At 46.3% G+C, this 13,430-nt stretch overlaps 1 protein-coding gene across 18 annotated transcripts in view; it reads left to right on the forward strand.

The window, feature by feature from the left end:
* The window catches only part of LOC117232714 (tyrosine-protein phosphatase Lar), a 278,813-nt gene that overhangs the window by 245,233 nt on the left and 20,150 nt on the right, over positions 1-13,430 (forward strand). For 13 of the 18 annotated variants that reach the window (XM_033492311.1, XM_033492390.1, XM_033492320.1 and 10 more), the window contains 6 exons: positions 9,019-9,129; positions 9,761-10,036; positions 10,694-10,978; positions 11,903-11,926; positions 12,556-12,656; positions 13,009-13,338. In XM_033492311.1, the coding sequence (XP_033348202.1) occupies positions 9,019-9,129; positions 9,761-10,036; positions 10,694-10,978; positions 11,903-11,926; positions 12,556-12,656; positions 13,009-13,338 (1,127 nt within the window). Of the gene's footprint in view, positions 1-1,800; positions 1,823-9,018; positions 9,130-9,760; positions 10,037-10,693; positions 10,979-11,902; positions 11,927-12,555; positions 12,657-13,008; positions 13,339-13,430 lie in introns of those variants that run through there. The other 5 variants (XM_033492344.1, XM_033492351.1, XM_033492426.1 and 2 more) reach the window with 3 other exon arrangements.

The raw sequence follows: 13,430 nt of genomic DNA on the forward strand, positions 1-13,430 counted from the left end.
ATAATTCGCGATAACGGGGGCAAATGAACGCGAGCGGACGAGTGGACGAGCAACTTGTACATACGAAAGTTGTTTAGCTAACGCACGACGTAACCTATTATCATTATTTTTCCATCGCCAGTAGCCATGTGAGACTCGCGCACTCGTATACGCACGTGTATACGTATATATCGGCGTATATATAAAACGTTCACTTTGTTTTTATCGCAATGGCGGTATCATTATCGAACGGCACGTCACGTAATACCGGCGTGCACTCGGCCGACTATCTTTACGACGGCCGGCGCAGTTTGCCGCGACGTGAAAAGTATACATTAGATGCAGGAAAGCTGGCTGCATACACGCTAGTATCGTTCGGCTGTATCGCGCACCCGGATACGTGTACGTGCACGCGTTATGCATATATCTGGCTGGTCGCTGCCTACATCGCTGCCTGCGTTCCGAGAGTACAGGCGCTTGCATAAAATTCCCAACGACCCGGCCACTCGACGATTTTCCATCGCGTCGAATCGGCCAACCCGTCTTCTCGCGATTAACGCGGAATTTATTCGTCTTCGTCGTTTCGAATATCTTCCAAATTCTCCACTTTTATTCTCCTTTTGTCGTTATTTCTACGGGTTAGCGGAGCTGTATCGTAGCGCACCGTGTCGGTCGCACGTGCGTCGATCTTACGATTCGGGCAATCCGTGACTCGTATGCGTGGCACGTATAAACGGGAATATCGCGTGCGTGCGTGCTCGTCGCGACGCCTCCACCACGGTATCCGTCTGCACCTATGTGGAAACACGTGCTTACAACCCGCACACGGACATCTTAGAATCCTCGCGAGGCGACTCCGCCACGACGGAATTTCTTCGAACGGAAATTCGATCGGATGCGACTGCCGGACTATCTTCTAGCGATCCCGATAGATTACGGACAAGACGCGTGGCAGCTGGAGAGTCTGGAATAGGGAGAGGAAAATTCTGTCTCGAAGGATGATGTCGTTTTCAAAATTGTTAAACAACTGGATACGCGTAAGCACGTGTTAACGCGTAAGACGCAACGCGGTAAGGAAATAGCATGGAAGATGAATGCTTGTTGCAACAAACGGAAGAACTCTCGATACTTTGAGAGAAACTGTACCTGAAGTGTAAATTGGAAGAAAGAGTCGTGCGTATCGTATCCTTGCGAGAATATTCGTTAGAAATGGAGAATCATGCAACGAACGTAGCAAGGTTAGCGCGGAGTACGAGGATACAGAGAGAGAGAGAGAGAAAGAGAGAGGGAGAGAGACAAAGTTCTCAGAGTTGTTCTCCGAGTTATCGTTTCGTCGTTCCATCTCTATTTTATCCGAACTTTCTCACAGTTTTATCTGCTTCGTTTTACGTTTAATGAAAGAAGACCTGCTTACACAGGCGAGCATCGGTACAAAGAGGCAAGAGAAGGAAGAAACGACAAGCTCGAAGCGAAAAGCATTCCCCTCTAGTCGCATCAGTCACTCGCTCGCTCGCCCAGTAGCTCCCTTAACGTCATTCGCGTGTCTTCCATCCGCGGCAGCTCCACCCCCGTCAATACCGTTAGAAGCCATCGCCATACGGCACCGTCTCCGCGTATATCCCATAAGATATATGGCTTAATGTATTACAAAAAGTACACGACAAGGGCAATGTACTTACTGTCGCGCGTATCCGTGTATATGTGGCAAGTTGCGCGAAAAGAAAATAGACGGAAGAGGAAGAAGACGGGCGCGTGTGGTAGTAAGTAGAGCCGAGGAAGAATCGTGGAAAAGACGGATAGAAGGAGCAAGAGGAGACAAAGCGTTGGTCGTGCGTCATGTATGGTAACGTGTTTAACGGTCGTACGTTAGCAGCTACGTAACTGCGTCGAAGGTTTCGTGACATTCAAAAAGTCGGCCATAGAAAAAGCAGCAGCGCGGCCGCCTAGCGCGTCTCGCACCACACGTTATTCAAATTTCCTAGAAATTTAATTTTCGTCGGCTACCATTGTCAGCGTGTATATTAGGTTAACGTTGAAATTTTAACAGAACGTTTCTAACATCGCCATTGTTGCATGTCTGCCGTGCCATTGTTTGCATTCATTTACGAGCGTAGCCACATTCGCAATTCGCGTTAACAATATTAAAGCATCCTCGGTTATTATAGAGTAACGGTGGCACTCGAAACTCCGAAGCGTTCGACGTTGCAGGCGATATAGTTAAATTTCGCCAAGTGCCGTGCAATGGTCGAGAAAAAAGAAATTCTGACACCAACGATCGTATACCGCGTTCTATTGCACTTTTCTTGTACGAGGCCAAGCAAAGTTAATGCGTAAGATAAGCGCGATAAATAAGGGAGAGACGTCTTATATTTCTGCAAAAGCTGCGTATCGCGTATGAATTTTCTAATGGACAATCAATTTTGGTAATGCCCTGTGCCATTATTTTCAGCAAAATGAATGAAAATCTTCACTTTCAAAAAACTGAAATTGAAATGTGTGTCTGTCGAGGAGGAAAAAAATGTTTAATATTCGGTTTAATCTTGCTAGTTTAACCTTTTTACTCGCAGAATTATCAAAGTCAAAGCAAAAAACAAATCTAATTATTTTTTTTTTTCAAGCGAAAGTACGATCCAATACGAAGAAACATCGATACGATGTAAATAATAGAGAAATATAATCGTATAATACGATATAACTAGATCGCTATTGTTTGACCGATCGACGTGTTCCGTAGCGATCGAACTGTTATCTCTTCCTTTTATTATCGGGATACCGACAATATGATATCTGTCGCGAACGTAATTCAACTTTCAGGGCCCCGTACCAGCAGAATCTGTGGATTCGCTCGACCGAAGTGCTTGAAACGTGTAAGGTTGGCCGCGCCAGGGATTTTACGATTTCAGGATTTCGATGTAAACGCCGTAAAGGCTACTCCGTGTACCGGCCGTTTCGAATAGTTTGCCGTGCGAAGTCTGTGACAACAGCGCGATGAAGTGGCGGAAAAAAGGCGTGCTTTGGCGAACGGCCCCAGGTGGAACGTAATTCCGAAATTCTTGGCGACAAAGCAAACAAAAGACGAGGAAACGAAGAGCGGAAAGGACGCGAAGCGGAGAAGGTTTGGTATGGGATAGGATAGAACAAGAAAGCAGAGAAAGCCCGTTACATTCGGACAATGCGGTCGCGAATCTCTATTTCCGTTTATCGCGCAAACGAGACAAATTAATTAAAGTTATACACAGCATGGTAGCAACGCGACGGCGGTGTATTAAAATAACGGTCGCTTTGGTGAACGGCGAGCACTTTACGATAATTGAGGAGAATTAAACCGACGCGGATTCTCCGGCATGTGAGGTAAACCAATTTAATATCTCATTCGAGCTTTGTCACCGTTCATGGAAAGACTGGCGACTGGATTTGTCATACGGCATCGAATGTTGGCGTGTCACGGTTCAAGAACGGCTGAAACCACAGCGAAAGACAGCGAAGTGGGCGAAATAATCGTGTACAGAGAAGAGAGCCGAGAACGAGCTGAGTTAACGCATCGAGAATCGTTAAATTATATTTTCCAGTGCTCGGCCGTAAAGCCGTGAGGGCAACAGCGGAGCGAAGCAAAAGCGCGAGAGGGCAGCAGTTAACGCTTCGTCAACACTCGTAAAATTTCCGGCATTAAAGCTGCGAGGCTTGATGAGCAGGGCTCGAACTTCGAAACAAGCCCGGAGCCTGCTATCGTCGCGCCACGCCGCTTCTTAACACCTGCCTTGGGATTCTCGTTCTTCCTTCGCTCGCTCTGTTGCTTCCCTTCTTTCTTCCGCCCCTTGCGCCCCTTACACCCCGCATCTCGCCTATTTCCATCTTAATTCCGGCGTAATATCCCGATCGTTTCGAAACTTCCGTAATTGTCCGTAACGATAACGTAAGAATGCGAAAAGGCGAGCGCGCGCCCCGCACCCGGAACCATGAAAATCGTCCTAACGGTCGTCGTAGCCAACATGCACGCGGACCAGAAAACGTAGAACGAACCGCGTCGTTTATACATTCGTCGGATTGTTCTTAACGAGCGGAGGTAAAAACGGCAGCGAACGACGCGATAGTTTTTAAGTGGGTGCAAAGAGAAAGATGCTTTACTACAGTTTCTACTCGGCGTTCGTGAAGTATCGTTGGACGAAAGTTTGCCGAGGTAAAAGGGCAAAGATGGAAACACAAGACGGGTTCATCGCCGAAACGGCTCTCTTCTTAGCACCTGGCGCTATGGAATACACCGAGCGTGTTCGTCCACTCGGTGTCACTTCTCCTTCTATTCCTCGGCCTTTTGTCGACGCGTTACGCGGTTATAAAGAGCCACGATCTCCTTTCCTGCCGGCAGGAAAACACGACAGACCCTGCTCGGTAACCTCCCCCAGAGCCATTAGACCAGCCTTTCCCCACGGGAGTTGACTTATGACGCCGTCGGCTACGCCAAGGGGGATCGTCTAACTTACCTTATTTCCGCTTACATACTTACCTTCTCTCCGGATCCGTGACCAAAGGTAGAGACGCTTTCGAAAATTCACCGCCTGGATGATCGCCAACTGCGAAAATTTTTCACAAGAATAGGTTCCACTGGTTTAGCAAATTTTAATTACGCCGGGATCCCATTAATTCTTTCGTTATCGGCTAACTCACAACGCACTGAAATAAGCATACGGCGAAAGATAAAAAGCATTTACGCGAATTTCGCGCATTTTTCGTTCAAGATCGATCGTACGAGTTAAACGTTATTCGTTAACGAACAATTGTTCGCGTGTTTCCAAGCTACGACAAATGATCCGTATCGTCGTGGAATGAGCAACGCTTACTAAGCAACAAATGCAGAGACTGTGTCCTAATATTAACGCAACCTGTACATAACCGTAACTGTGTATACATATACTTGTACTAAATGACTGGGAATTTCTAGAGTCGCGATACATACGTATTTGAGTTTCGTTACGCTGCTAGAAAAATACCAAAACATTTCGTACAACGTGCACGACGTATTCCGTAAGAGGACCGAAAAGCGAATGGGTTAAAAATATTAATTTCAAGAGAGACAACCCCTGAGTCGGTATGTTTGGCCTCGATTAAATTCCCCCTTGAACGCGCGGTAAATATAGTGACAAAAAAGAGGAGGCGGAAACGTCAACGGGTAATTCGATTTCCTTTCCGGCGCGACGCATTTACCAGACGACGTAACTCCTCGAATGTTCGCGAAAGACGTTTCATGCCCGCATAATCTTCTCGTCTGCCGTCATTCTCTCTTATATTTGCAAAGCGAGATTCCAACGTTAATGCGTTGCGCTAGCAAACCTTCGGCGAGACTCGAAATAGAGAAACGTTTGCAGAAAGAGAGGGGAAGGAGGAAGGAGACTAAGGAATAAGGGGAAGAAACAGGAAACGGTTTGTTTCCGGCGACGTTTCCAGTTTCCCTCTCGTCAGTCATTAAAAATGAAGAGGCCGAAAAGTCTCGGGAACAAGGTTCGTGAGGTTGCCACGAGGGAAATGGAACGTTACTAAAATCGATGATACTTGACGATTAATATGATAATTAATACGCAACAGCAGAGTATATTTCTATCGGTGGAGAAGGTTCTCCGTATCGGAGAAACGGGGGAAAACGAGCGCGCGGCTCGCCAATGCAACCGTGGCTCTAGTGTAAACATATTTTCTGTTTGTATTTTGACCGAATCGAACGTGCACCGTTGGAAAAGCATCGACTACGAGCCATTACCTCGCTTCCCCTTTATTCGTTTCGTTCCACTTCAACCGACCTCTCTCGCCTCTGAATATTTTCCGATAATTATAATTGACTTTTTTACGCGGTCGATGTGCTACCCCCGCGACTAAGCATAATTATGAAAGCAATTAAAACGTTCGCGAATTACAGCAGCCAGACCTCCTTCTCCTTCGTCTCTTCTTCGACGCGCAGAAACAAGAGAGAGCAAAGAGAAAACAGAGCGCAGCTCATACTATACCTTCGAGGTAAACATATTTTCTGTTTGCTTTCTGTCCCGGTCGAATCGAACGCGTTCGTCTTTCCAAGTCATCGCCCGTATCAAGTACCATCTGTATTCGTTCTCTAGCCTGTCGTATCTTCGCCCAGAGCGGTCATTGCTATGGAAGTTTGTATCGAACGCAGATCAGATAGAATAGGCGACGCCGAATAAACTACGAGTTACTGCCTACTACCCTGCGTATATTTTTCGTTCGTCGCGCTCATGTTAAATATAAGGAAAGATATTTCAATATTGGTGAGTAAACACACGCAAATAGTTTCGACGTTTCCGGCCGCGTTGCTCTTCCGCTCTCGTTGTACGTTTTGCGACGCGACATCGCGATATCTTTTGTACATATTTATGTGGAGACGTATTCCCAGCCTGCGAAACCGGGCTTCCGAGAACCAACCCAGAGAAAATGTTCCTTCCTTGCTCGTACCGATAGACGAAACGTGTGTCATTGTTTCGTCAAAAAAGTCTCCGCGTTTTTGACGGAAGAATTTTTTGTTTGGCAGCCGCCTTGTCGATTCGTTGAGAATTTAAGATGGAATTTATCGTTGCGTTATTATATACTTTATTTAGCTTAATGTAAATTTCACCGCAAGCTGCGAAACGAATGAACGTGTACACGCACACGGTGTGTGTAACCGACGTCTAATGAACTTTTTCGCGATCAAACAGTCGTTTGAGAACGACGTAAGTGACAGGCGCGAGTAAAACGGGCTGACTTGAAACGTTTCCGACGGGGGTTGGCACAAAGAGTCGCGTAGAAATCTCGTAAAACGGCACACGAATATGCGTGAAGAGACGAGAGTGTATAGATAGATTTTCATCTTTATTCAATTTCATCTTCTTTACACGGTGAAAGCCCTTTCGTGCGCGTCGACGTTATCGCGACGCAAACCTAGATAGATCGTGTACACTGCCTGAACGTCATCGAGTTTTATCGCGAGCCAAGAAGATGCTAACGTTATGTCCGTAGCTGCGTTAACGCCCAATGCCTTTCCAGCTTGTTCGTCGTCGTCGTCGTCGTCGTCGTCGTTGCCGTCGTCGTCGTCGTCGTTGCCGTCGTCGTCGTCGTCCTCGTCGTATCTACGTTATTCCTTCTAACTGTTATCACGCTTAAAACTACCGACCGTTGGGTGGTGTCATCATGGGAGTCACGATCTATTCTTTGCGTGCTTCGTCTGTTCTTCAAAAACAAGCGGTCTCGATGTCTCGAAAGGTTCTCGTCAAAATATAGATACTGGACGCGGTTTCTCGTTTAATTCGTTTAAAATTTGTTCTAGAATCGGTAAAAGAAATACGAATAAAATTACAAATATAAATTTATATATTTTACAGGATTCTTCGAACTGACAAACTCGATCGTAAACCCGGTGATGGTTCGAATACTTTCTCCCAACAAAATTTCAAAGTTTCGAATGGAGGAAAGATGAACGGAAAGGGCATTCAGCTATCGAAGAATTTCGCGAAGTGAAAATGATCGGAACTGTCGGCGATAACGCGTGGGAAAGCAGCAAAGGCGAAAGACGAGCCACGGCATTCGGCCGTTGGCAGCGATCTAAGTTTTTCGCGAGTACGCTAACAACCTGCACGTGACTGGATGGGATAACAATATGACCACGCGTTCCTTCCTGGTCAACTTGCTGGAAATTGTAGATGAGACTCGATTACGTATTCCGATCGTACGCGATATCAAACTGCCTGGCTTCTGGCTCGTGATGGAGTGTTTTCTACCCTCGACCCCTCCTCTCGCTGTCTTACTCTCTCTCTCTCTCTCTCTCTCTCTCTCTCTCATTCGTTCGCTCGTGTACTCGCTTTCTCTGGTCACCGAAGTCACGTTTGCAACGAAACCTTACAAATCCATAGGGCTGTCGGCCTGCTAGGAAAATATTTAAACCTGCACTCGGCTACCATTCTATTTCGTTGGAAGATAGGCTGATTCGAAGAAGCCAGGTTTCTCATATCCTCTTCTTTCCACTCGATACGTGCAAACACTTGTCCCTGCAATTCTTACAACGAGTGTATTAATATGCGAAAAGTGTGCGGATCTTGACACTTACCTATACGATGATATTTGTTTGCGCAAGTCGCCCGTCCGCTCGGTTCTTCTTTCTAGAAGCAGCCATTAATTACTACCGATAATTATGATTATCGTACGAGAAAACACGAGCGTCGAAAGGATGGAAAACAAGCCCGTTGATCCGTCGTGTTTACTTTGCGAGTACGGGGGTTGGCGTGGCGAAAGAAGGAAATCGAGAGAGTAGTAGGGAGGAAGGTAGGAAGTGCGGCAAGGGAGAAAGCGGAGAGATTGAAGGGGGAGGGGGCTGAATTATACCGAAGGAGTGACGTCTACGGAGATAATCACACGCCTCGTAACAGCCAGTTCATCATCGTGGTATCGTGCTAAGGGGCTTGATGCATCATGGAAATCGCGCACGAATCGGCCAGGCCAAACATAAAGTGGAATAGACGGTCTTTGTAACGAACCTCGGAAACGAATTCTTTCTCCGTCTGCTTCTTCGTGTTGCATAGGAGCTTCTTAGGGTTGTTGCCGACTCAATTAGCGTTAGAAAAACGAAACTAAAGAGCCACGAATGTGGGCGTAAAGCGCATCGCGAATCAAACTTGCTCGCTACCTACGCACTCGTCCGCGTTCTTTTCTGCGCTCTTCATGGACGCGTTCTTCGCGCGTTTTCCACGAATCGCACCATCCTTGAACTTTAGCCGAGCTGCGAAGCGGCAGTTAGTCGAAAAACTTGGCGATGTATCGAGGAAAAGTTTCGGAGAGCGGCTAAGCGGATTAAAATCGATAGAAGTGGAAGAGCGCGGACCGGCGCGCGATGAAAACGTCGATCGCAGGAAACGAAGCTCTCTTTGACGCCGCCCCGTGTTCTCGCTCCACTCCATTCTTTTCCGTTTCGAGTGGAGCCCCTTTGATGTCGCCTTTAAAAAATTGTTAACGAACGTAGTTGAAGTTGCTCGGTGACGTTCGAAAAAATAACCGCCGCTTTGTGTTTTACAGGAGCGCTGCAAATCACCGCATCCGACGTGAACGACCAAGGGAAGTACGAGTGCGTGGCGAATAATTCCGTCGGCACGGAGTACTCCAAGTCGGCTATGCTCTACGTAAAAGGTACGTCCGGCGACGGTGGCGGCGGCGGCGGCGGGCGGCGGCGGCGGCCAAGTCGTGGGGAACGCACGAGAAGCCCGTAGAGGCGTGCCGCGGGCCGCCCTCGTTCGCCGAGGAAATCTCAAGGAACGAGTTCTTATCGTTACTACCGTTTTAACGTAAATTCATTACAAAAACGTAGCACCGAGCCTCTGGTGCCGTTAAACCCAGTCGTTTTCCTGTTTGCAATTAAAATTAATGCTACGTAATTAAAGCGTAATTAAACTAAGCTGGCGGCACAAAGGATTCGCGCGCTTGGAATCGCGTCGCAAATATTATGATGCGGCATTTCTTGCGGTACTACGCGCCTCTGTCCCTCGAGATTCGAGTATCGCGTAATCAAATACTCGGCTGCCGGTTTCGGCTAGTACACGCGTTAATTGCCACTTGAATCGTACGTATTAAGAACTCGTTGTCAGCAAAGGATCGTCGTTCGAGGTTGCATCGATCCGGTTGCTCCATCGGCATTCGACGTATTTTAAGAAGAAAAGGTTTTCAGTCGCGTCGAGTGGCTACGGGACTTTGACTCGGCAATTAACGCGTTAAGACGGAAGAATCCTCGCATCGTATATAGCTAAATTCTATTTGCACGCAGTTCGACGAGTCGCGCCAACTTTTTCCATTCCTCCGCCCGCCGTCAGCGAGGTAAGATCTGGTGGATCATTGAATTTGACCTGCGTCGCCGTGGGTTCTCCGATGCCGTATGTCAAATGGAAGAAAGGTCCATCCACGGATCTCACTCCGGATGACAATCTGCCAGTCGGTAGAAACGTGCTGATACTCACAAACGTGAAGGAGTCTGCCAACTACACCTGCACGGCTGCCAGCGATCTCGGAATCATCGAAGTCACGACGATGGTGAAAGTTCAAGGTTCGTATGGTACGGTGTCCTCGTATCGTATAATAGCAAATACTGTCGTTTCGTATCGTATCGTGTATTGTATCGCGGTGTGTCGCGCCGTACCCTATCGTACCGTATCGTATCGTATCGTATCGTATCGTATTGTATCGTATCGTACCGAGATGGATCGAAATCGCGCGTAAATCCTCGGAGATCGCGCTAGCGACCTATCGAGCTACGTTACGTAAAACGATCAATCACTCGATCACTGTGTGCGACTGTGTTCCAACGAGGTACACAACGAACCGTGATGCTACAGTTTCCGTGACTAATCAATCGGCTTATGCGTTACGTTCAAAGACCGAGGACAATGTACTTTGTGAAAATAGGCGAAACGCGCGAAGAAGCGGTTGCTACAGGCTGTTTCAAATATTATAGTTGACATTAAGCCTCAGAAGCGCGTGGTAATATTCATGAAGAAAAAAAAAAGAAAATAATCGTGACAAACAGCGGATCAAATATCACTAGTTTCCCGGTTACATGGAAAAGTATCATCTACCTATTTATAACGGGAAAGCCTAATTAAACGAGTTTGATCTCAGTTTCTTGAAACGTCCTGCATATATACGAGACGCGTAACACGGATGGAATAGCAATTAAACAACGAATTCGCGTAACGAATTGCAGCCTTGCCGAGTGCTCCGGAGAACGTTCAAGTGTCCGACATCACCGCCACATCCGTGAAGCTTACATGGTACTACAAAAATCCGGAGGAAGTGCAATACTACGTGATTCAACATAAGCCGAAGCACGTGCAGCAAGCCGAAGCCGAAATATCGGGCATCACGACCATGTACTATCATGTTCGGAGTCTGAGCCCTTACACCGAGTACGAGCTTACCGTGACAGCCGTGAACGCCATTGGGCGTGGTCCCGCGAGTGCCCCTGTGACAGTCACCACTGGAGAAACGAGTCAGTATTCCTTTCGCCTTCTAACGCTTTTCTCATTACCATCGGTGTTTGTGCATTTGCAAAAATCGACCTCGCCTCTCGTCGACGCGGCTACGTTCCCAACGTTTCAGGGTCATCGTTGTCGCATCGTCGAGATACACAAGCGTTATCACTCGTTTCAAAACGAATCACCGATACCGTGTATGCGGAACTCTGAAGAATTCAACTCCGTTCGACTCGACTCGACTCGACTCCACTCGACTCGACTCTACTCGACATCACTCGACTAATTCGACTAACGCGTATTTTTCGATCATTCGTCTGGCAAAAAGATGAGCATAGTCGATCGACGATAAGTAAAGACATGGAAGGAATGGGCAAGTTTTTTTCGCGTACAAACGCGGGAAAAAGTAGCTTATTAACCCGGCGAGCGAATTACAAATTTTTGCACGTAGATAATGTTTTTGCACCACGAAGAAGGCACAAGTTTTGACACGGTTTTTGAGGGAAATTGTACTTTTTTTCCATGCTGTCCGCCGTGGACGCACGATTTGATTCATGTAAGTGACAAGACATTTTTTTTCACCTATCACCAATCCCCTTTCTCTGTGTCGCACCATGTGTTAGTGTTTTTGTCGGATCGTGTTCGGCGCGTCGCGCTTCGACGTCTCGTTTCGCTCTGCATTTTTCCGTCTCTGCCTCTCCCCATATAGCCCTCTCTGTCTCCCCCTACGTCTCTCCGTCTCTTTTCTGGGAAAAGAGTAAAACCAATACGCGGAGAGACAGCACGCGAAATTGCACCTTTCCTCGATAAAGTAGCGCACTCTTCGCACCTTGTGAAAATACGAACGAAGCCGCAAACCCGATTCGTATTTTCACCGTGCATTATATACCACTTAATCGAAGTATCATCGAAGAATAATCATTCATCCTTTTTTTCAATAGCGGAATCGACAAATGGAGGTACCAGTAAGTTCAATCATATACTAAGAGTGCTGTAGCAAACATATTTGTCCTTTGTATTTTCTGTTTATTTTTGCATATTTTCTTTCTTTCTTTCTACAATTTTTTTTTTTTTTTCGTTTGTTTGTCCTTCGTTTCATTTTCTCTCGTTTTATTCTGTTTTTAGTTTTCGTTTTCTCTTTCATTTTTTGTTTTTATTTTCTTGTTTTATTTCGTGTTTTTTTTTTCTCTATTCGATCCTTTGTATTTTTATTTATTCAAAGCACACGCACATGTCCATCGTTCGTTCGCACCCGCACACTCGACACTTATCGAGATAAAGATGTATCATACTTGTAGCTAATCAACACTACAACACGACACACGCGGTCCTTTCCTCCATTCTTTTCCATTCATTGGTAAATCGTATTTTAATCGCAATGCCACGAACATCGCAGAGTGCATTATGATTATACATGCTCTGTCCTTCATTTGTTTTTTTTTTTTCTCTACTTGGAATACCTGTTATTTTAAATTTTGGTTCTTATGGTGGTGCTCCCGGGAATTTATTTGTACTCTCCAGTGACTAACTAGATTGGCTTGTCCACGATGGAAACGCGATTCGAAGAAAATCCAAAATAATTTCTTCCTTCTAGAACCTGGTACTGCACCACGGAAGGTGGTCGCCCGCCCATTGAGCTCCAGCACAATGGTCATACAATGGGACGAGCCGGAAACGCCAAACGGACAAGTGACGGTTAGTTTTATCGCCAGTTACACATTACCGCTCATAAGTATACGAATACTGTATGCTATTTTTTGACTCTCTGTATAAAAGTATTTGGATATTTGTATCTGAAAATCATTATTTTCAGAATGATAATAATATACACCATATCGCGTATGGCGTTCGAATCTACTTGATCTAATCCAATTCGGCCTAATTAAAAAATTTATCAATTGAAAATAAATCCGGCGGAATTTTTCAAAGCCGTAGCTTGTCCCAGTTGCATGGGACAACCGTGTCCACGTATCGATGAACGTACATACATACGAGAGCACGTATTTTGTCACGCTTTCTGACGCGATTTAATCTTTCCCGCCCGCAGGGATACAAAGTATATTATACGACGGATCCGAATCAACAAATGGCCTCTTGGCAGTATCAGCTGGTGGACAATAGCCAGCTAACCACGATCTCGGATTTAACGCCGCACACGATATACATGATTCGAGTGCAGGCGCTGACAAGCGTTGGTCCCGGTCCACTGAGTACACCTGTTCAGATAAAGACGCAACAAGGGGTACCGAGTCAACCGGAAATGTTGACCGCGGTAGATATCGGAGAGACGAAAGTGACACTCCAGTGGAACAAACCTACTCATAGCGCGGAGAATATCCTCAGCTATGAGTTGTACTGGAACGATACTTACGCGCAGGTGGGTGATTCGTTGCAACTTATCGCGCGTCTTTTGATCTCTAAACTTTCTGTAAATATCTTTCTAATGTATCTGTCATTTACGCGTCAAGT

This window comes from Bombus vosnesenskii, unplaced genomic scaffold, assembly GCF_011952255.1.
Source record: "Bombus vosnesenskii isolate JDL3184/JDL3185 unplaced genomic scaffold, Bvos_JDL3184-5_v1.1 scf7180000013263, whole genome shotgun sequence".
Classification (NCBI taxonomy): domain Eukaryota; kingdom Metazoa; phylum Arthropoda; class Insecta; order Hymenoptera; family Apidae; genus Bombus; species Bombus vosnesenskii.